This window comes from Lemur catta, chromosome 18 (assembly GCF_020740605.2).
Source record: "Lemur catta isolate mLemCat1 chromosome 18, mLemCat1.pri, whole genome shotgun sequence".
Taxonomy (NCBI): Eukaryota; Metazoa; Chordata; class Mammalia; order Primates; family Lemuridae; genus Lemur; species Lemur catta.
In genome coordinates, this window is record NC_059145.1 from 16,361,030 (window position 1) to 16,384,909 (window position 23,880).

Genomic DNA, 23,880 nt, shown 5'->3' on the forward strand with positions numbered 1-23,880 from the left:
TGTTTCAAATAATAATGGCTAAATATATTCCAAAATTAATGATAGAGAGCAAACCATCGATTCAGAAGTGCAGAGAAAACCAAGCAAGATAAATACCAAAATAATCTACATCTTCAAGAGAAGGAATAGTCCTAGGATAAAGAGGTATATTTCTTAGTTATGTGAGGATATATATACATTCCACAAACGTTTAATGAAAACCAATATGTATAATATTTCAGGAAGTCTCTTAGGTTCCTGAACATTCCTAAAAATGAAAAATTTGCAACCCCTGTGGAAAGCATTATGGAGATACCTTAAACAGATTCAAGTAGACCTACCATTCGATCCAGCAATCCCATTATTGGGCATCTACCCAAAAGAACAAAAGTCATTCTATAAAAAAGACACCTGTATCCGAATGTTTATAACAGCACAATTCACAATTGCAAAGATGTGGAAACAACCCAAACGCCCATCAATTCATGAGTGGATCAGTAAATGTGGTATATGTATACCATGGAGTATTACTCAGCTATAAGAAATAATGGTGATATAGACTCCCTTTTGTTCTCCTGGAGAGAGTTGGAACCCATTCTATTAAGTGAAGTATCCCAAGAATGGAAAAATAAGCACCACATGTACCCACCAGCAAATTGGTTTCCCTGATCATCACCTAAGTGCACATTTAGAAATAACACCAATTGGATATCAGACAGAGGTGGGGGGTGGGTGGAGGGGATGGGTGTATGCCTATATGATGAGTGTGATGCGCACTGTCTGGGGAATGGACACGCTTGAAACTCTGACTCGGGGGGATGGGCGGGACATGGGCAATATATATAACCTGAACTTGTGTACCCCCATAATAAACTGAAATAAATAATAAAATATATATATTTAACATATATATAAAAGATCTGGTGCTGAAACTGGTCCTTCTATTTTTCCTTTTGTCTCCCTCCTAGCCATCTATATATCTAATGATTTCTTCCCTCCTTCTGTTTTCTCTCTCTCTCCTGTATTTATTAAAATATTTTAATCCTAGTATAATGAATATATAGTGTATAGCTTAAAGAGTAGTCAATAATTGGTCAGCAAACGTAATTAAAAAATCTTTGATTTCATTCCTCCCTAAATCAATTAGCTTTTCTTAGTTTTGAATTTATGGATCTTCTTAAAGGAGAGAAAAGTACTTCACAAAGTGGACACAAAGATTTAGATAGATTAATACAAAGAAGTCCCCACATTTGGGGAAAAAAAAACTAAAACCAAGTGCTACGCAGCAGTATTTTTATGAAGAGGTGTTAGAGAATATGATTTATAATAAATATTCAAGAGTTCATAAAAACACTTGGCAATAAACCTGCAAATATAGATTTATAATTTTAAAGGTAAGAAGTTTGATTTTGTTACTTTCAGATTGTAATTGTGTCTATAACATAGTTAATTTTCTAGCCAGTGTATTGCTTTTTATGTTTGTTAATTTTATAAATTTAGAAGACGATATAGTATTTGGTAAATGTCAAAATTTATAATGGACTAAAAAGCATTTTCAGTATGTTTGCAATGTGTCAAATACAATGTAATTGATTTTCTGGAAACTATTGGCAAGTATATATAAAATTCTTTTTTGTATAGCTCACATTTGCATGTTTCCAAAGATATACAAAGTATTTTCACACATAGTTTGTTCTTTTGAACAAGTGATAAATGTATCTACACTCCAATTATACAAAATTTAAGTTTCTTGTATAAGGCATTTTAACACTACCACTTTGACCTAGTAGATTCTTCAGACTTTCCATTTTAACCCCAAGATATTTCAATTCTATATTAATGTCCTAATTTAATAAACATAATTTCAGCATTGATTAATTTTGTCAGATAAAATTTAATGGAATATACTCCATATAATCAATTACTTCCTTGACAATTTTCTATGAAGTGAAGTTCAGTAATTTCATCATTTTTCCAATCTCATTTAATATTATTATATGTGCAGCAGTTCTTTTCTGTGAAACTTAACAAAATAACTTAACAAAGTTATTCATGAAATGATTCATCCATTAGGGCTTTTTTTGTGCATGCACAAAAGACTTTCCATTTTGATAGGTTTTTTTTTTTTTTAACTACTGTTTTTTCAAGTCAAATTTTCCTAGGTCAATTATTGCTAGTTCAAATTTTATGAAGAAGTTCAGGCACTCCAGTATGTTTGTTTCGTTTTGTTTTGTTTTGTTTTGTTTTTGGTTTCTTTGCTTTTGCTTTTGTTTTTGTTTTGAGACAAGAGTCTAGCTCTGTCACCCTGGGTAGAGTGCAGTGCCATCATCATAGCTTGCTGCAGCCTCAAATTCCTGGGTTCAAGCAATCCTCCTGCCTCAGCCTCCTGAGTAGCTGGACTACAGCCACTCACCAGAACCCCTGGTTAATTTTTCCATTTTTAGTAGAGACTGGGGTTTCACTCTTGCTCAGACAAACTCCTGAGCTCGAGCAAATCTCCCACCTCTACCTCCCAGAGTGCCAGTATTACAGGCGTGAGCCACTGCACCCGGCCTTTTTTTAAGCGTGAAAGGAAGTTTATTGAGGAAGGAGAAGATAGGATTACAGAGCAAGATCAAGATATGTTAATAGGTTTACAGAGTAAGAGCAAGATAACATTTGGCACAGAATGACAAATGGAGCCCTCTGTCTTAACAAAAGGGCCCCATATATTTTTAAGATTACGCATTTTACCTTGTGCAATTTATGTGGTTGTCAATTTTTAATGTGTTGATTGTTTCCATCACCATGAGGTTAATAAAAAATGAGTCATTTTTATTTTCTAATTTCTAAATTACTCCTTATACTTCGTATATTCCAAGGCTTCACTTGTCCTGACTGGAATGTTAGTTCACTTCTTCAATATATTTCCATTGAATTCTTTTAGCATATACCCACGACAGGATCAAAATGGTGAAGCCAAACGGTGAACTCTAAGTCAACGTTTCCTGCCTCTGCCTTTTTCCTTTCTTTCATCCCTCAATTTCATAGCAGGCTGGGCTGAAAATGGATGTGGATCTTTAGCAACATTTTAAGTGGAAGAAATATGCCCTCCAAAATGCAGGCTAAGTTATTATTTATCACCACTATCACCCTTCTGCTTAAATGCGCATGTTTGTGTGTGTGTGTGTGTGTGTGTGTGTGTCCCCGCATGTATAGAGAGAGGGAGAAAGAGAGAGAGACAGAAAGGGAATGTGGAAAAGCTTTTACATGTGATCAATTCATGTAAAGGGCCCATGTATTACTCTTTTAACTTTTCTATATGTTTAAATAATACACAAATAAATAAAATGAAGAGCAAATTCAAAAACTATATTGATCATGTTGTCTCCTTTTATGTTCCTTTTTCTAAACTCCAAATCTGACCCTGATTGCTACTTTCTCTCTTTTATACTCTCAGCAACCTTGAGGCAGAGAGAAGAGGACTGGGTTGGGGAGAGATGAGAATTTATAGACTCTTTGAGATACCTATTTTAGCTTGAACATCCCTGCTAACACAAACGCTGGTTATACAAAGTAGAATAGAATTTGCATTTTGGGTTCAGAATAATTCAATGAACATTTGCAGCCTAAATGCCAAGTCTGGTGCTAAATGTTTTATTTGTATTATCCATTCTAATCTTCACAACAAATATGCAAGGCAAGTATCACTATAACTCCTTTTAGATGAGAATATGTAAATATTCATAGAGTTTATAAGCAAGTTTGCTAACAATAAAATAACTCTTGAGAAAATTGGGAATTGCATCTACCTCCAATTTCAAAAGCAGTTATCTTGCCATTTACTCAGAAGTTCCTAAATTCAAAACTTAAAATCAGATGGGCCAAGGTTTAAATTGCCCATTGCCTTCTTCCCCTTTTTTTTTTTGTGTAGAGATGAAGTCTTGCTATGTTGCCCAGATGGTCTCGAACTCCTAGGTTTAAGTGATCCTCCCAGCTTAGCCTCCCAAAGTGCTGGGATTACAGGCATGAGCCACCACAGCCAGCCCCTCCTTCTCTTAATAGAAGCATGAAATTGAACAGGTTACTTATCCAATCTGAGCCTCAGTTTCTCATATATAATGAAAATATGACTTGCTCTGAAAGATTATGAGAATTACATACATCATATCATAAATGCTTAGTTATAGGTGCTTAGCAAATAAATTATTTTCATTAGATTCTTGAGAACTAGCGTAATTTTCAGTTATTTTTATTATATAAGAACATTTTTTTTATTTCAGGAATCCATGTTTCCTGATGCCAAGTATGATGGAATAAGCTATCAATATTCTTTCCAGATACTATCTTTCATTGATTTTCTTTAAAAAATAATCATCATCTTTTCAAAGTATTTTGCTGACAAACATTTTATGTTATTTTTGTAAGCCTTAATTTCTGAGGAAGCTTGAAAATGGTGAAATTTTATCACATCTTAAATGGCAGACAAATAAAAACTGGTTTGAAGCCCAATTTGTCACTTTCTTAAGAATCATTTAATCAATCAATAATTATTTATTGAACAAATACTATGAGATCAGTACCATATGAAAATATAGTCTGAAATTCATGAGAAACTAATAAACTGAGACATTGAATCCAAAGATACACAAAATTTTATCCATAGGAAGGAAACTAAAAGATTTAGTAACTAGTATTATTTGGATTGCTGAGTATATTTAGTTAATAAAAAGACTGAGACTTTTAAGGATGTTTTCCAGCCTTTTGAGAATAAATCACTGTTTTTAAATGTGATGGCCATCTTTGCAACAGACTTTGGATTTAGGGGTAAGCCCTCAGAACTCGTAGCAAGAGTCAAGTCTTTTATTACTCAAAGTATGTTCTGCGGACCTATATTCCAAACCTGTCCCTGATAAACCTTTATCTGAGTAAAACAAAATGCTTCCACTGCTAGGGAAGGTTGGGCTCAATTCTAATCCTCCATTGTGAACAATGGACATTAGTTACTCTTTCTTTGGAAATGAGCAGTGCTGGTTTTTCACTTATCAGAACTGTTGATTAATTAAGCAAGGTGACGCTCCACGTAATGTACTTTTAAAAATGTGGGACCAGATGAAGTGAAGGATATGTCAAAGGTTTAGTGACTCACCCACCATCTTATACAAGTGCACTTATTTCCTTGCAATGTGCTGCCTAAATGGGTCTCATTATGCTCGAACTAGAGGAAATATTAGCACATTTGGGGAAGAATTGCAGCCCCAATCATTTTCAGAGTATTAGACATGTTTGTTTAAATTCCAATCAGAAAGTTCCACTACTTCCCAGCATTTGAAATCTATTTGGTAATTTACCTTAGAGTAATGTTTGAATAACAAAAAGATTTCTTTTTTTTAAAAAAAATGAAAGCAACCAGGAAAAAAACAAAACAACAAAAAAACCTTACTTTCCAAGGGCAAAGCATTCCAGTTTTACAGATGAATCCTTTGCGGCTTGTATAGTTTCAGGAAAACGCACTTCAATCTTTGGTTCATATTCCCCCATCACACCTGTTAAATATCAAAAGAGCTAGCAGCATTTCTGGAGAATAGAAGTTGTCTATGAAGTAAATGCTTCATTAACCAAAATCTGATTATTTGGTTTTAATGAGAATTATTGTTGCCAGTTAAGAACTGGATACGTAAAGATTCTAAAATGCTTCTGAGTTTTCAAAAAAGATCTTTCCCTAGTGTATTAAGATCTATCTCCCCTTCATGGAACTCATGGGGCCGGATCTGACCAGGAATAAGGAATTTTTCAGTTAACACTGTAAAAAGTCTAAGGCAGCACCACTTAGTCCAAATTATCAGTATTTCCATAGCAAAACATGCAATAATCACACTAATTGAAATAAAGACATAAATGTTTGTATGTTAGTACAATAAGGTTTTACTGCTAAATAAATTTTCTGTACACCTATAAAAATTTTTTGCTTTTACCATTTTAAAATTTCCAACCCAAGGAATTGTGAATATGAGCTAAGAATAAGACAGTGGTCTAATGTATTGTAAATAGACTACCTACCAGAGAAGTTGTAAGAAACAGAAATATATATGTAGGTCATACTCATTAACTTAATTAACTTAATCAGTGACAACTTGAGATTCTTAAAAACTTTGACCATTTTTTATTTTTATACCAAACACCTTAAGTGGATTATTGATGGCCAGCATAACTGCAGAAAATGTGAAAATTATAAAATATATATATATATATAAAATAAAATACCTCCTTTTTAAGACCTTGATCATTATAAACATTCAAAAAGGTTATGGTTAAGAAGGTAGAGTGCTACTTCATATAACTAAATTGATTTTTTTTAACTCTCCTGACGTGATATTTCTTACATGCCCACTTTTAGAAGAGGTTTGATTTTATGTTACATTACATGTAATGCTTCTGGTCTATTTTTATCATAAATGTGTTGAAGGGATTAGAGGGGATAGAAGAAGGAAGGAATTCAGAAGGGGAGAAGCAGAAACTAAGAGTAGAAAGAAAAAAAAAAAAGGAAAAATATGGCAGAATCTCCATGCATATTGCTGGCTTATCAGCTTGTCCAGTCATGAATAGAGTACTCTTAGTCACTGAAGGGGAGAAATTGGATTTATGCATAGATCTAATGGTTGCTGAAATCTGAATTAAGACCCTTGAAAATATATTTGGCTGGTTAGTGATTATAAAAGCTCTGTCATAAGAACTTCCTCTATGGAGCTGGTTCCATAATTTTGTTAGCCATTATTAGCATTACATTCTTGCTTTTCTTAAACTCTTCAGGGGGGAGGGAAACTCCATGAGGTATTGCATTTCAAGTCCAGAAACTGATCATAAAATACACCAACAGATTTTCTATCTTTACATATCCCACTGTGAACATTTAATTAAAGAATCAACTAGAGGATTTTTCCACTTCAATGACTCCCTTAGACTGTCTAGCTCTTTAAATCTTGCACTAGCTATGACTTGACTAAGCTAAAAAACTCATCAGAGACCAGTCTGAATTATGCTCCTTAGAGGAATATAATTAGTATGAATCTTGTGTTTCATTCTTCTTTGGAACGCTTATAATTAATGTTGCCTTGCTTTGCTTTCCTTGGATGTGAACTTATTTTCCCATTTTGCCAGACATGAATAAAGGGTGAACATAAAAGGCAAATATGGAAAAAGGGAGTATTAATAAGAAGCTGCAACATCTGTTCTTTAAAAATATATGGATTCACTTATATAAATTTTGCAGCACCCATACGTGCACACATACACACACGCCAACTCCCCCAAACAAACATCATTTTTTATAAAATAGTCTTTAAGCAAAGAAAAGACAAGCTGTCACAATGCCAGAAAGGAGATGGCAAGGTACATCCAGAACCATGTATACTGCACCATGCGGGTGAATTAGAGAATTTTCTATTATATTTTTGATAATATCTGATTTTTATCATATGTATGAATTGAACCTAAACTCATAGATGATGTGGCTCCACTGAATAAGAAGGAAACAGAAAACTCTGCAGATTTCCCCAGCCTTTAAGAGCTGCGACAAAGTATATTCCCAAGATAACTTGTTATCTTACCATCAGTGCGCTGCACTAATGGAGTGGGTGGTCCTTGAACACTTCTCTGGGCCTCCTTGTTTGTTATGAAGCAAGTGTAGTTGCCCACATCTGATGGTTCTACTTTGGCAATGTACAAGTTTCCCGTCTCTTGAGATACAAACCGCCTATTATCCTCTTGGACATATAAAGGGTTATCATTGAAGATCCATGCATAAGATAAATCTGAAAAGCAGAAAAATAATATTGTTTTTACTTCATTCTTATCTGAGAATTCTGCTTCCTACTTCTTCATAATTGGGATAAAATTGTGCCCCTGTTTGCTCAGTTTCTAGCTGATGTCCTAGTATAATTGTAATATTCCCTTATATTTAAATATATCCCAGTTTAGATGATAAATTATATGGTCACCCTGCCCATCATTGACGTTTTTGGATTGAGGATGTGATGATAGGATATGAAGGGGATAAGTGAATGGATTTGTTAAGAAAAGCTCTAAGAAACATAAAATGTTACAGCCTTAAAATGCACACTGAATTATTTCAGCAATGCTCATTTTGAAGCAGTGTTTCTCAATGTGTTGTCAGAAGGATTAAACATACTTAGGAGTGCTTGTTAAAAAATTTAACTTAAAAATTTAAGTTCAAAGACTCTAACACAGATTTTGGAGTTTACCTATTCAATCATTACATAAGTTGTGAGCAGCTATTCTGTGGCAGTTTTAGGTCTTGGAGTATAATGAAGCAAAACCTGTGCCCCATAAAGTTCACACCAGTTACTGCCAACTACCCCTACTGTGGATAATCTAAATGTTGGATGTCATATGCTTTGACAAAGGTGCTATAGAGAGCCCAGAGGAGGGTCCCAGCATGATTTGTGGTCAGAAAAGACTCCTCAGAAGAAATTCTTCCATGTGGAAACCAACAGGATGGACGAGAACTATCCAAGCAACAGAAGAGTAGACAAACATAGCTCAGATAGTCAATAGCAAGAGCATGAAGATGAAAGAGGGCCACATCTCTCTTATTGAACAGCAGTCTCTCTGTGGAAATCTTACAGATAACTATTAATATATATATGATATAATGAGCATACTTAAAATGCACAGATGTTGCATTCAGTTTAATTAGTTGTAACAATTATATACCTTATGTAACCATCACCCCCAAGTAAAATACAGAACATTGCCATTTCTTCAGAAATTTTCTCATGTTTCTTTCTGATCAGTCCTCTACTTTTGCAATCACTACTGGATTTCTATCATCATAGATTATTTTCTGTTACTATTTGGATTTCATAAAAATAGAATCAAACAGAATGGACTATTTTATGTCTAATTTATTTTGCATATTTTTAATGTTCACCTATGTTGTCATGACTATCAGTACTTCTTTCCATTATATAGTGCTGAACAGTATTGTATCTTATGAGTATTCTATAATTTCTTTAGCCACCTTTCTGTTGATGAGCATTTATCTGGATTGTTTCCAGATTGAGGGAATTATGTATTAAACTGAAATAAACACTCTTGTATAAAACTGAACACATTTTCATTTTTCTTGGATAGGTTCCTAGGAATGAGCCATATGTAGATATATGTTTAACTTTATAAGAAACTACAAAATAAGTTTCCAACATGGTTGTACCAGTTTATACCTCCACCAGCAATGTATGAGAATTTCAGTTGGACCACATCCTCACAAAAATTGTGCGCTGTCAATTTTTTGTTTTAGCTAGAAATCTTTGAGGAAATAAAAATATTCTTATGCATTAAAGTTTGGTGAGTATGGTTCTACCTGAAGGCTAAGAAATTAGGTGTATTGGAAATAAGGTAGAATAAAACTACATCTAGAGAAGTGGCAGAATAGAGCTGGTTGAAAAGGGACCCCAAAGTTAGTGGAATGTATAGGAACTGGGGGTGGAGAAGGGAAATATACTGCCCTTAGGTCAAAAATATCATCACATGGATGGACACTCATACACTTGGAAATCACAGCTCACAGGATGGCACTTCATGCATTTAGAGGCCTCTTGTCCAGGGAGAGACCTCAGGTCCTGTATGTCAACTGCACTTATGTTAAAAACTGAATGCAGAAGAAATACCTGGTAGAGACAAAAGAAGCTAATCATTTCTGATATATTCTAGTAGGCTTCCTCGGCTGGGAGCAGACCACCTGAAATAGTTTTCACTAATCCTACTGAATTTAAATTCTCAAAAGAATGACAGAGCAACACAAATTGACAGCTATTCTGGACTTTTAAATATGAGCTATGGAGAAAAACTCTTGGGAAAGTGGAAATGAGAGAATGTCGCCATTTTATCATTCCTTCCACTGAGAAAAAAAAATGTATGAAGCATTAACAATAAACTTAGGGAACCAGATTTTAGGAAGGAAAAAAAGGAAGAAAGGAAGGAAAAAGGCAAAAAGGGCAGATGAGAAGGAAGGAAGGAAGGTGGGAAGAAAAAAAGGAAAGAAGGAAAAAAAGATGAAAGAAAGGAGAAAGAAGAAAAAAGTGAGTCTATCAAGAAAAAGACCATTAATAGTTGGGGGGGGAAGAAAATAATTTCTTACAATTGGTAAATGATCTCAATAGAAACAAAGTCATCTATATAGACAAAACTCTGATATTATTCCCAGTAATGAAGAAGACATGAGGTAAAGGTATGACCAGGAAAAACAGCAGCAAAATGCTACTTTTGCACAAAATGTGGAAATGCAGAAAGTGCCATTAAACCTACAAAAGTTGTGTCAGATAGAAAAAATAAAAACTCAGGCAGCATTGTAATGTGAAAAACATGTTATAAATCAATATGTTTAGATTAAGCCCTCGACAATTAGTGTGGACACTCGTATGTGTGTGTCACACAAATTATTACATTTAAAAACCTGGAGATGTATACAGTGGTTTTCTCAGGGTAAGTGGAGGGAAATATAAAAGGCTATTACTCTCCACATAATGTGTTTCTGTCATATTAGAATTTTAAATTGCTGTGTATTATTTGTGTAAATGGAGAAAAGAATCAACAGGGTGAGAACAGTGCCAGAAAGGCTAAACACCAGAATGAGCTACAACTTGTAAAAATAAGACGTATAACATTTTTTATTGCTCCTCTGAACTGTTCGGATGGGAGTATTATGTTTTATTCAGGCACTGATTCCCAAACCTGATGCACATTAGCATCACTAAGGAAGCTTGTTAAAATAGATAGCTAACTCCTCCTAGCAATTTGCTTTCATTATGTCTGAGCGATCTATCATGGAATCTGTGTTTTCAGCACTTTCCAAATGACTCATGCAGCTGAACTGGAATATTATGTTTAGAGCGCCCCTTATAGAAGGGGAATTAAAAATCTCAGGTGTATCCAGAGATAGATAACAAAATGTAGCAAAGGCTGGAAGCTTAAGTCACAGAAGACAGTGATAAACACTTTGATTTTGACTCTGCGAAAAAGATTTTGGAAGGATATTAGCGCTGTCTTCATACATTGAGGAGCTGCCATGTGCACAAAGGGTTAAATACAATCGTCTCTACCAAGGTCCAGGAGGCAAAAGCAGGACTTGTGGCTGTTGGAGATTATAGAATGCTACTGGACTCTTGATACAATGAAGAACAATATAAACTTTAGAACTACAGCAGTGGATGATTTATGAGGTAGTGAGCTTTCTACCATTAGAAATGATCAAGCAGAGAGAGTATGGATGAAGATTGTTTGGGGTGTTATAAAAACAAAACAGAAAAAGATTTATTTTGACAATGGTTGGGTGTTTAAACCTAGACTATGAATGGTTTACTCCACTCTCAACATTCCTTTGATCTCCATGAGTTTATGCTTTTAGATCAAGTATGCATAAATGCAGTCTGCTTTTTATTTTTGAAAGTATGCTTTGAGATTCTTGCCCTGTTCTCAGGTATTGAATCTTCATTTTCTTTTGCAAGTCCCTATTGGAGTCTTTCATCATTCCATGTGGTCTCTTGCTTCAAAGTTTCTTTACTGATGTCCTTTGCTGCCTCACTTCTAAGCCCGTTGCTCTGTCTCCACCAAAGAAATGCTCAAAGGGTTTTTGTTTGAAACCAGAGAATCGTCTAGATAGTAAATTATTCTTCAATATAAAGAGGAGGAAAAAATGTAGTGCAGATTCTCCCGTTGTCATTGACTCCTCATCTTTTGAACCTTTGTGAAATAAAGACAATCTTGAGCAAATTCCCAGGGCCATGTCTCAGCTTACGGATCCTTATTCAGTGTCTATTTGGGGAGAGAAATAAGCTTTAGCGCTCTGAAATCCAATGTAACCCCTTTCACTTAGAAATTACAGGTTGCCGCTGGTGCCTAAGAAATCTTTGCATTCTTCAACCTATAATCTTGGGACCTGAGACTGTAATTTTCTTCTCCCCTTTGGTGAATTCATTTTTACCTTAGCTGCTAAAACTTTGCATTCTATTCCTGTATGGGGTGTATCCTTCTTCAGTAGTGGAATATTTAGAAGCCACTGGAAGAATCTAGTCCAGAAATTGGGAAGATTACATAAAGAATAATAATAAATGTTAAAAGTACTTTCATTTCATCATCCCAGCATTTGAATTTTATGAGACTAAGTGGGTATTGCTCATATGCCCATTACACAGAAAGGGTGAAGGAGCCAGGAGTATAATCTCCCCAAATCGTATTGTTAACATGTGGAGAGGGTAGGACTTGAACCTAGATCCCTTAGATACCAAATCTTTGCTTTTTCCTTAAAACCACCTAACACCACCTTTCTACTTTCCTAGGTATCTACACTTGATCCTCTTTTTCTATGTCAGTTTCCTCTCTTTGGCTCTTCTTCCTCACCCTCAGCATTCCTTCCAAACTCCCAAGTTCTCTGCCTATCCAACCCTACTCACAGTCTAAGACAGATTCTTCTCACTACTCATTTCCTCTCCTATCAACATTGCCTGATTTGTGGCCAATTTCCTAAGAATCTCTCTCCTAGGCTAATCTGCCATTTTAAATTACTCCATGTAATCCCCTATCCCTGCTTTGGGAGGCTGAAGCAGGAGAATTGCTTGAGGACAGGGATTTGAGAGTAGGCTGGGCAACATAGCAAGATCCTATCTCTAAATAAAAAGATAAATAAATAAAAAGTAAAAAAAAAAAAAAAACTACCCAGGTGTGGTGGTGTGCAACTGTAGTCCCACCTACTTAGGAAGCTGAGGCAGGAGGGCTTGAGCACAGGAATTTGAGGTTGCAATGAGCCATGATCGTGCCACTGTACTCCAGCCTGAGTGACAGAGTGAGACTCTGTGTCAACAACAACAAAAAACTGCTCTAAAGTGTTTATTGCTAATATTGGGAGGGAATAGGACAGATTTACAATCTTGCAGAAATAATTCTTCCCTCTAAAATGGGCTTCTGTAAAGCAGAGGTTCTAAAACTTCCCTGTGCATCAGAATCACCTGCAGCTCTGGCCACCCACGGATTTTCTCATTCATTAGGTCTGGGGAGGAGCCAGGAGATTTACATTGCTAACAAGCTCCCAGGGGAAAATCCAGATCCTAGGGGTCTGCAACCATACTTTGGAAGTTATTGATACAAAAAGCAAAACTCAAGTCTCCTCTGCATATTCATACTAGGAAGGGAAATAGCTAGGTTGCAAACGGTGGCCGCCTTGTATAATTGCCTTTGGGTGGTGTGTTGGAGAAAAGGATGTTTCTCAGCTCGTGGAAACAGAATGCCCGGGACGGTCTGGATTTGTGAGATTTGCCAGCACAATCTTTGCATCTGAAGAGTGAAGAAGCAGAGCGGGAGAGAGTGAGCAGCAGCTGCAGAAAACGATCCAGACCTCTGCCCTTCCTGTCACTGTGTCCCTCACCATGTCCTGCTCCCTTCTCCCCAGGGACAGTCATTTCCTGTTCATCCAAACAGCCAGCCTGCAGTGGGGGCTTTTTATCTATTTTGTTCCAGCATCAGCCACTGCTGTGCTTAATTTGTATATTTTTTAATGGGGAAAGAAAAAAAAAATACCTTCCAAATTGGAAGTTTAAAAACCTTCCCATTTGGCTTTTCTTAATTAAATGTATAATTCATGAGCCACTTAGGTTGAAACCATTGAATCTTTAAATATTTTCTCCACCATCTATGACATTTATCGGTTATTAATGGTTGTGATGATTTTCCCTGTGATGATTCAGCGGTAGCATTAGAGCTGAATGATAATCCGCCCGTCCTGAAGCATTTTCTGTAGTTTCACAATGAACCATCCTCTACAATTTTATTATTATTAGAAATGGCAGATCTGCAGTAAGCAATTGAAGACTCTATCTGCTGCTCTCTCAAGCATACAACAAATCCTATTTTCCGCAGAGCATGATTATGTTTTGACATCTTTTACAGCCTTATATCTTGTACTGTAATATTTAAAATACAAACAAAAAAGATATGTACAATTATACCCATTATATGGGATGTAATTTTTATTAGAGGGGAAGTATTGCATGTGAATGAGAAAAATAATGGTAAAAATTGACAATGAGAACTTCTATTGGCTCTGTACAACAGATCTCAAAATGGATAGTATGTTTATTGAGGTAGAAAATAAATGAGTAAAGAATTTGGAGCATAGCACTCAGATTTAGTGGATAAATCCTCCCATTGGAATATTCTAGAATGCATGTACTTTACTGCATACCTTGTGTAGTGCTCCAGGGTTAAACGTGACTGGTTCTAGGGTTGTAAATCATGGTTATACTAGCTCAGTGGCAAAGACCTAATCCAAGAAAAATAATTCCTTTTCTAGGTTGAAGTCGTTGATATTAGTGCAGAGCAAGTTTATGATGCAACCCAGAAAACTTCCTGATACCTTTACAATCTACTGCTGCATGAGCTCCCATTTGTTTCATAATTACTGCCTGACTACATAGATTTTATTAGATCCTTTTTGATTTACACACCTCGTGTTTGGAATCATGGAGATAGCAGTCTTTATGGCCTGGGAATGACCGCTAAGTAAAAGCCCTCTGAGCTCCTATTGTTGTTAAGTTCCAGAGAACTCTGGGGCTGATTGTGCACTGGCAAGCCCTGCCTGGAGAAGGAATGAAAACACAGTGAGCTTCTGTGTGAATTGCTGGGAAACCTCCGATTCCAAGGAAGCCTGAACACGTCAGAAAATACAAAGACTAGACTTCTCGTTTTCTTCCCAATCCCATTCTGTATAGGTGAGCTCAATATATTGAATGTATTGGGTTGTAGCAGTAAATAAGATGGGTTGTAGCAGTCGTTCTCCACAAAGGATAATTTTGCCCTCTAGAAGATATTTGGCAATGTCCAAAGGCATTTTTTCCTCACAGCTGGAGGAAGGGTTGTTGCTGGCATCTAATGAGTAAAGGTTGGGGAGATGGGTAAACACCTTAACTATGCACAGGACAATCCCTCACCACAAAGAATGACCTCTGCACCCCGTCCCCACCGCAAACTGTACCAATGTGGAAAAACCCTGGCTTCTACAAATGTAACAGAAGAGTTCTGTTTGTTGGACTGGAAAGCAAGTAAAACGAGCTTACTAGAAGTGAATGGTGTCTGAAAGTGGAGAGAGAGAATGTGGGGTGTGGAACCTAAGCAGATAAACTCTCTAGGGAGCTGACTTTGGTCAGCTATGAAGAGTGGAAGACGCATGAGCTTCCTGGTTCTCATACTGTACACTGATTTCAGGCAAGTCAATCGACCTCTCTGGGTGCTGTTTACATATTCTCCAGTACAGAAAAGAAATCCTCCCATCTCCTTGTAGACTTTATTGAAGAATTATTAAGCGTTTCTTCTGGGCCATATAATGCCAGACATAATCAGGTAGTAGAATAAATTCAGTGGGGTTTAGACAAGATCCCTTGAATTCCAGGTGCAAGATCTTGTCCAAGTTAACACTAACATCTTTAACATGATTACTCAATTTGTAAAATTGAGATATTTTCTCTGAAAATGCTGTTGAGGAGTTGTGGTGTTATGATATGTCTATATGTCTATATCTATCTCTCTCTAGGTTTTCATGCACGGTTCCTATTGGAGTTTCATAACTCTCAGTCAGTCCTTGTTGTAATGTTGGGCGCTTTAGGCCTCAGGAGCAGCCTCAGGAGACAGAATCTTTCTCTCTGACCCTCTCTTGTCCTCCTTTCACCTGCCCAAGGCAGGACTCTAATCTGATTGTGGGTCAAAACACCCTCATTCCAGAGAGGGTCCTGCCCCACCCCCTGGAGGAAGGAATGCTACACAGGGAGGCCAGGAAGAATCTGAACAGACAGGGCTCGCTAGGTTTAGATCATGTGCTTTTTGTCCAGTCACATTTCTACATGGTTGTCAATCATGCCTATGTAATGAAGCCTCCATAAAAACCAAGAGGATTGGTTTCTGGGGCCTCTGGATACCTGAACATGAGGAGGTTCCTGGAGGGTGGCATGCCCAGGGAGGGCATGAAAGCTCCATGCTCCTTCCCCCATACCTCGCCCTACACCTCTCTTCCACTATATCCTTTGTAATATCTGTTATAATAAATTGGTAAACATGTTCTGTGAGATGCTCCAGCAAATTAATCAAACCCAAAGAGAGAGGGGGTCATGGGAACCTCAACTTGAAGCCAGCCAGTCAGAAGCTCTGGAGACCTGAACTTGGTACTGTGGGGGGGGGATGGGATGGAGAAGGGGATCCATCTTGGGGACTGAGTCCCCACCCTGTGGGATCTGACACCATCTCCAGGTAGTGTCAGAAGTGAATTAGAGGACACCCAGCTGGTGTCCCCTGCTTAGTGTATGGGGAAAAACCCCACATTTGGTCACAGAAATCCTCTTCTGTGTTGATTATTGTGGAGTTTAGAGGAAAGCTCGGTTTGGGGAGTGGTTTTCCCAAAGCAATGGGGTATACCAAATGCTGAGTTGAGTGCCCAGTGCGTAGTAGGTACTCATTATCTGATCCAATCATGTAGCGTTAAATATGACTTATACATGGTGAATTCCCAATTTAGTTCTTCAAAACAGATCTTTTGCCCTACAACACGTAATCCAGCTGCCTACTCAAAATTTTCACTCATATCTAATTTCCATCTGAAAGATAACATGTTCTAAAACAAACTCCTGATTTCCTTCATCCCAAAACCTGCTCCCCCTCCCTTACCCTCATCCGTATTAATGAGACTCCATTTTTCTAGTTGCTCAGTCAAAAATTCTTGAAGTTATCTTTTACTCCTCTCTTTCTCTTACAATCCACATCCAATCTTTCAGGAAATTATTTTAGTTATACCTTCTAAATGTGTAGTGAAGATTTCTACTTATCCACTTGTCTACCACTATCATTTTGGTCCAAGCCACCATTTATCTCTTCCCTGAATTATCATGATCACTTTTTAACTGCTTATATTCTTGCCTTTCTGTGATCTATTCTCTAGAGTAAATTTTTAAAAATGAAAGTCAGAGAATGTGTGTCACCCTTCTGTACAAAGCATCCAATGCATTTTATTCTCACTCGTGGCCAAATCCAAAGGCTCTAAAATGTCTGAAAGTAGGGCCTCACATCCTCACCTACTGTCCTGTTTTCTCATTTTACTTCACCCATACTGACCATATTGCTGTATTTCCTATATGCTAGACATGATTCCACCACAGGTCCTTTGCATGTGATGCCATTTCCTCAACCTAAGCTGCCTTTACTCAATATGTCTCACTCTCTCACTCCCTCACTTCTTTGTTTTCTCAAATAACAATGAATGCCTCTTTTAGTTCAGAATATACCAGAGCAACACCTTCCATTTCCTATCCACTTTTATTTTTCTCCTAGCTTTTACTGCAGCCTGTCCTGCTTCATTTGTTTACTTTAAGATTCATGGATCTAAGGACTCTGTTGCTCTTCTCTACTGTATCTCTAAAATGCAGAAAAATGAGTGGCACTTAGTATAGTACACAATAAATATTTGTTCAGTGACTATATAGTGTACAAGTTTAATAATGAGGGTAATTATCATTATTATTATTACTAAGAAGCAACTATTGAGCCTGTCTGCTTTTTACACATTCAAAGAGCCCCAGAGTAACATATTTGTTGCCCATTTGACCTATCTACGAAGTCAACAACACTTTCATTCACTCCAGAAACAGCAAACACACTGACTAGGAGGAAGGGGATATGAAAATTTAGCACTTTTTCTGTACATAATCTTCCTCTTTATTCTACAACACAATTTTGAGCCTTTACTTGGAATGATTTTCACTCTAAGTTGAATTGTCAACATCTTTATTGACGCAAATACAAACACTGGACTCTGACAACAATGCTATCTTCCTGCTACAGACATGGATGATCCAAACTACTGGCATAAATTCAATTGTTCTACCAACCTAAAAGTTGGATCTGAAGGGGAAATAGAATATTTCCTCTAAAGCAAATTTTAAACTCGTAATTTTTATGAGCCCAGGATTGAGAGTTTTATATCCAGACAATAAAGGAAAGAGTATATTTCAACTTAGATATGGTGAATCTATTATTTCACAGTGAAGGTGATTTTAATTATTTTAGAAAACATGTGCCATTCCTTCATTCTGCCATTTCTAAATAATAGTTTGTATGAGGCTAGGCTGACTCACTGAGCTTATGAAGATCTATTGACTACTTATTTTCATACACACCCTGTAGCTTTGGCTTCAAAGATTTTATGTTTATTCTAAAATTTAAAGGAAATTCTGCCTTCAGCCCTATTGCAAATGGTTTGCCCATGCTCTTTGTTACAAGTGGCTGAGACACTTAACAAAAGCTCACCCTTGAGGTAAGTGAGAATTCATGCTGGGAAGACCTCTCTGCATATAGTTCAGATTTCAGCTGAAGACTCAATGATACCTTTCTTGCCCCTTCAATAAATGAGTGAAATTAATATTGTATTGTCTCTTTCTGTCACATGAACCTGTGTGTAGGGGGTTGACCTTAGAGCCTTCTAGGGACATAATGGAATAAAACTATTTTTATTTGGCTGACTACCAAATTTTGTTTCTGCCAAGCACTGAGAAGCTAAAGGAGAATTGTATTTTTCTGAGATAGGTATCCAAATTGAGCAGCAGCATGGTAAAAGATAATGGAAGAGATTGTGAGAGGAGATGGGGAAGTCATGGCCTATCAATGAGAGAGAGTTTAGGAGAATGGAAAGAGATGATTAATGTGGAATCTCAATAAAGTTTTAACCAGATGTACATTGTAGTCCTCTCTGTTCTCCCCCCAAAACTTCAGTTAAAACTACATTTCTCTGAAATATTTTGGATCTGGGTTTTTTGGGAAGAAAGAAAGAAGGGTTGAGTCTGGCCCTAAGGACGGAGACTCAATTACAATCATGGAAGTCATCTCTGATTAGGAAATAGAATTAGAGGAGGGAATGTACTCCACCCCTCAGACTACAGAGAGTGGCTTCCAAATGTCACTTTTTGAAGTTATAGAGTGTCCAGGATTGTGTTCTAGCATTAATGCCTGTGTTCCTTTTCTTCTTCACTATGGTGCCTTCTCTGCTAGAATAACCTTTGCTCATAAACTGTCCCTTTTTAGAGGGGTAGCATATCTGCATTTGCAGAAAGCATCCACAAGGAGACCTATACTGGAGTCAGGTCTCCTTTTGCTTATTTAGAAGAAAGGACAGCTACATAACAGTACCTGTTCATTTGGTTTATGTTGACTACTCGGTTTCATTGGGTTGTGACCAATCATTTATATGGGAAATCCATCTAGACACTTTTTGGTTTATTTTTAAGACCCAAAGGCATTCCTTGTTGGGTAAACTTACGCGATTCAGCCATGTTGGTAATTTTTCTCACTCTCTTGTAAGGTTTTTTTTATGAAACACACTGAAATGTATTTGCCTTGTTAAAAAAAGGCTTACATACATTTCTGTGAATATACTAGAAAGAAAGTATAAAGCTCTCAGGATACTCTGATAATATCAAGTTTAATATGATTTCTCCTTTGCTGTAAAAATACTTGTGAAACTCATTGCTGCTGGCTGGTTATGTAGAAAAAGACAGAAGGATTAAATTGTCCAAAATTTGATGTAAAAATTTCAGCTTTTGTGGCCTTCTATCACTATGAAGTTGGTAGTAATTTTCCTTATGAGAAGCTATATTAATATTCACACATGAGACTTAAAAAATAATTTGGCCATGCCAACATTTGCTCCTCCCTGCCCTGTTAAGCCCATCTGCATCTATTAGTATATTCCTAGGGCATCTCTCTGTGACATCCAAGTGTGGGAGAAAATATAGAGTCTTCAGAGCAATTTGATATGGGAAAAGGAAAAAAAAAACTTTTGGAAAACATATTGTAGTTGGGAGAATTCTAAGATCACCTCTAATGATCCATGCTCTTGCATAATTCCCTCAATTTAAGGGTGGGACTTGTGAATAACAAAAGATATCACTCTCCTGGTTAGATTAGATTAGATGGCACAGTTGACTTGAAGAAAGTAACTTTATCTTTGCTGGGGATGATCTCATCAAGTGAACCTTTACAAAAGAAGGGGCTAAAGAGATCTGAAATATTAGAAGGACTTGATGTGAGGGAGATTCTCTGTTGCTGGCTTTGAAAATGCAGGGGCCATGTGCCAAGGAATGCAGGCAGTTCTAGAAGTTGGGAGTGGCCCTCAACAGTCAGCTATCATGGAAATGGGGACCTTAGTCCCGTAACTGCATGGAACTGAGTTCAGCCAACAAATATCCCTGGAATTATGCTAAAACACTGCCTATGACATAAGGAAATTTTGTATGAAGTGAGTTTGCCATATTCCCATTCAACAAGATTATTCAGTGGCAAAGGTCTTAATTCAAGGCAGGTTTGTATATTTTTTTATTTAATTTTAAGGCATTAATCCCATGAGTACTATTATAATGAGAGCCTTACATGCTTTAAAAGATGAACATTCCTTTAACATTAGTAGGTGATAAGGTAACAAAGGAAAGCTCCCTTGCCTGGCTGCTTTTTTTGATTTTTGACTCATGTGACTGATTTATTTACAAATATTTTACATTTCTATTATTCCTGATCAGAGTAAACAAAGTTGAAAACAATCTTCAATAATGTCAAGAATCTTTGAACGACATCAGAGCATAAAATGACATAGACTTCCTGCACAACAGATATAATTTTGCATATCTCATCATCTTAGATTATGGTACTAGAAAATAACTTCCAATATGGTTAAAAAATAAGCACCATCAAAGAGCCTAAGCAATTTTGGGGTGTTTTTCAATAATATTATTTTATCCCAAGATAGCATTGAAAGCACTGTAACTCTCCCTGTCATTTCAGATGAGCACAATGCCATAATACTTGGTAATAGTACTGACTAAGATATTGTAAACTTTGAATCAGTTTTCTTTTTGTAATGACATTTCATGAGGTTGTGTAAAAATAAAAACAATGATAGAAAAATCTTTTCAAGTTTTTCAAGGCCATAAATAAGATTTGGTTTGATATTAGAAAAAAGCTCCTTGCATTTTAGTTTTAAACATGCATCCTATATATTTTCAAAATTCTCCCATTCCAGAATGGGAGTCAACTACAACAGAAGCAGTGGTGGTTTAAAGATGAGAGTCTGGGAGCCAGACTTCCTGGATTTGAATCTTGGCTCCATTGCCTGCCAGTTGTATGATCTTGGGCCAGTTACTTAACCTCCCTCTACCTCTCTCTTCAGTGCACTGGACCTGTAAAACCATAATTATACTAGTCTATTTCAAAGCTTATTGTAAGGATTTAAGGATGCAATACATGTAAACTACTTAGATCTGTGCTGTGTAAGTCCTTACTGTTATTTAATATAGTTAGTGTGATATTGGATAATTCCAAATGAAATGACTTCATGGATGTTTTCGTACTACCTCCTCCAGGTTCACTGTTAGTTGAGAATTGTGACTAAATTTACCAAATCATCTGAAATTTGAGAAATTCAAGAGGAGGACAATCCCAGTAGGTGGATTCAGTCCCTGGCAACAGGCTAGTTCACTGACCAATCCAGATTCTTCTAAAGTAGAGATTGGTATTTACTGTTTGATTTTCACCATTGCTAGGAAATATGCTAATTTGGTGCTATCACAAATGTGTTTCCAATTAATGGGATGACTTTCTCTTCCAATGGTTAATGTGAGACTGTCAAAAGTAGCATTGCTTGGAATTTTCTTCTCCATAGAGCCCCAAAATAAAAAAGAAATAACCATTTTTAACTTCCTTTTTTGAGTAAAGTTCTACTCATTGCACTAATCGATTTACATTCATTAGCTCATTTAACATTTACAACAGCACTAAATTATAAATATCATTTTGCATCTCTATTTTACAGATGAGGAAACCAAGCCTCAAAGATGGTTAAATAAATTGCCCCTTGTCATGAAGTCTGTGTGTCACTGCACCAGGTTACAGCTGTGGTCACTGCAAAGCCCCACACTCACAGTTGGTACAGTGCTGTGCTCCATCTCCTTAAGGACATATTTTTTGAGTGGCTGCTTAAATAAATATTTTTAAAAGAAAATATTTGGATGTAAAACTGTTTGGGTGCAGCAGATGAACTTGAAGAGCTTTCATAGTTCCTTTGATTTGATGAAAGGCTATCATTGGTTCCAAAACCTGAAGTGCCTATGTCATATTAACAGTGTGACCCAAATTACCCCCTGCATACCTCCAAAGTGTGGCGGTGGGCCACAGAGAAGCACCACACCTTGACCTTCTCGAACAGACACCGTGCTTCTTATTTTGGTTTCAAAGTCGTCAATATCTTGGAAAACAAATAAAAGCAGGTGTAGAATTACTTTGTGGAAGAAACATTTTAAACAAGAATCTTAAGCATACTTTTATTATTAAGGGTAATGGATACTCATACTTGGCTGACCAGAGAATTCAGTTGATGATCAATTTATCTGCACTGATTATTCTTTCCCCTAAGTTGGTGTTTTCATAAAACAAATTATATTTGTTAATATAATTAAACAAAGTACGTGATAAAGGCATTTGTTGCCATTACTCAATATTTGTTTACTTTTATTCTTCCAGATAGTCAGTAGCCCAATAGGAAATCTTTTAACCCAGCACATATTTACTTTTCCTGTCCAGGAAAGGTATGATTATAAAAAGGTACATAGCGAGTTTGCTGCAGTCTTCTAGTATCTTAGACTAATAGTTGTCATGTTAATGTGTGGTTGGAATCTATGAGAATTTAAGATGTTATGGTATGAGGCAAAGAGTTCCATGTGACAGAACCAATGAGACAGAAAGTATATTTTCTATTTCTTCTGGATCTATCAATTCCTTCACAAAGCCACTTCATCATCTTATTTGGAATGTCGTGATTTCCTACATTGAAGAATCATAGAAATTTAGAGTTGGAAGAGAGTTTACTAGCTATCTTGTTAAACCATCCAACTGAGGTCTAAATCTTTTGACATTCCCAGATAATGGTCACGCAGTCTCCAGGAATAGGTGAATTGTTTAACTTCTTCTTCCCCTATAAAATCTTTTCATTTAGTCAGACATTCAATGAACTGAGTACTTACTAAAAGACAGGAATGATATTAATATTATGAGCACAACATATATTTATAAATAAAACAGGCCTGTAGCTTACCATTACTGTGCTTACCATCTTATAGGAAGACTAGAAGACTGGTTAATAAAACAAACAAATACGTAATATCACACAAACAAGCTGTGATAAGTGTCCTGAGGCACGCACTGCTAATTGTCTAGCAAGATTTATTCTCCTTTCTTCCACAATATTATTAGTAGACTTACAGATCAAACTACTTGTCAAACCAGAGGATACATTTCCCAGACTCCTTTGCAGCTACACATAGCAAGTAGAAATGATGAGTGAAGCTTCCAACTATTATATTAGAGAGGAAATTTCCACAGCTTTTGATGTTCTCCATCCACCCACCCTCACCCCCACCTAGATTGCCTGTGTTATGGGAGATCTTGGAAGCCAATTCTTAAACACAGAAGAGCCATTATTAACATGGGTACTTGTATGACTACCTGGAACAGCTGATCTGGAACACCAACTCTAGATTACCATATTAGAGATAAGTAAATGTCTATCTTGTTTGAGGCATTTATTTGGGGGTATCTATTACAATAGTTTAACTTTTTACCCCAACTAAGATATCCTGTGAAGAAAAGGAAGAAACTGCAGATCTGATGGATGAGAAAGAGATAGCCATGCAATGGTGATATGCAACAGGGGAGGCATTCCTTCCGGAAAGAAAAAGCAGCACTAAAAATCTAGATATGGAAAATGCAAGGAAGTTTTCTGGTATTAAAAAGTAGCCAGTATTCCTGGTGCATAGTTGCTGGGATAAGTTT

The 23,880-nt window shown here is 36.6% G+C and overlaps 1 protein-coding gene across 2 annotated transcripts in view; it reads right to left on the reverse strand.

Annotated features, from left to right (window-relative positions):
• CNTN6 (contactin 6) overlaps positions 1-23,880 on the reverse strand; it is a 278,170-nt gene that overhangs the window by 90,927 nt on the left and 163,363 nt on the right. For both annotated transcript variants that reach the window (XM_045530967.1, XM_045530968.1), the window contains exons 5-7: positions 22,202-22,297; positions 7,566-7,769; positions 5,402-5,504 (exon numbers count right to left, since the gene is read on the reverse strand). In XM_045530967.1, coding sequence (XP_045386923.1) covers positions 5,402-5,504; positions 7,566-7,769; positions 22,202-22,297 — 403 coding nt within the window. The remainder of the gene's footprint in view (positions 1-5,401; positions 5,505-7,565; positions 7,770-22,201; positions 22,298-23,880) is intronic.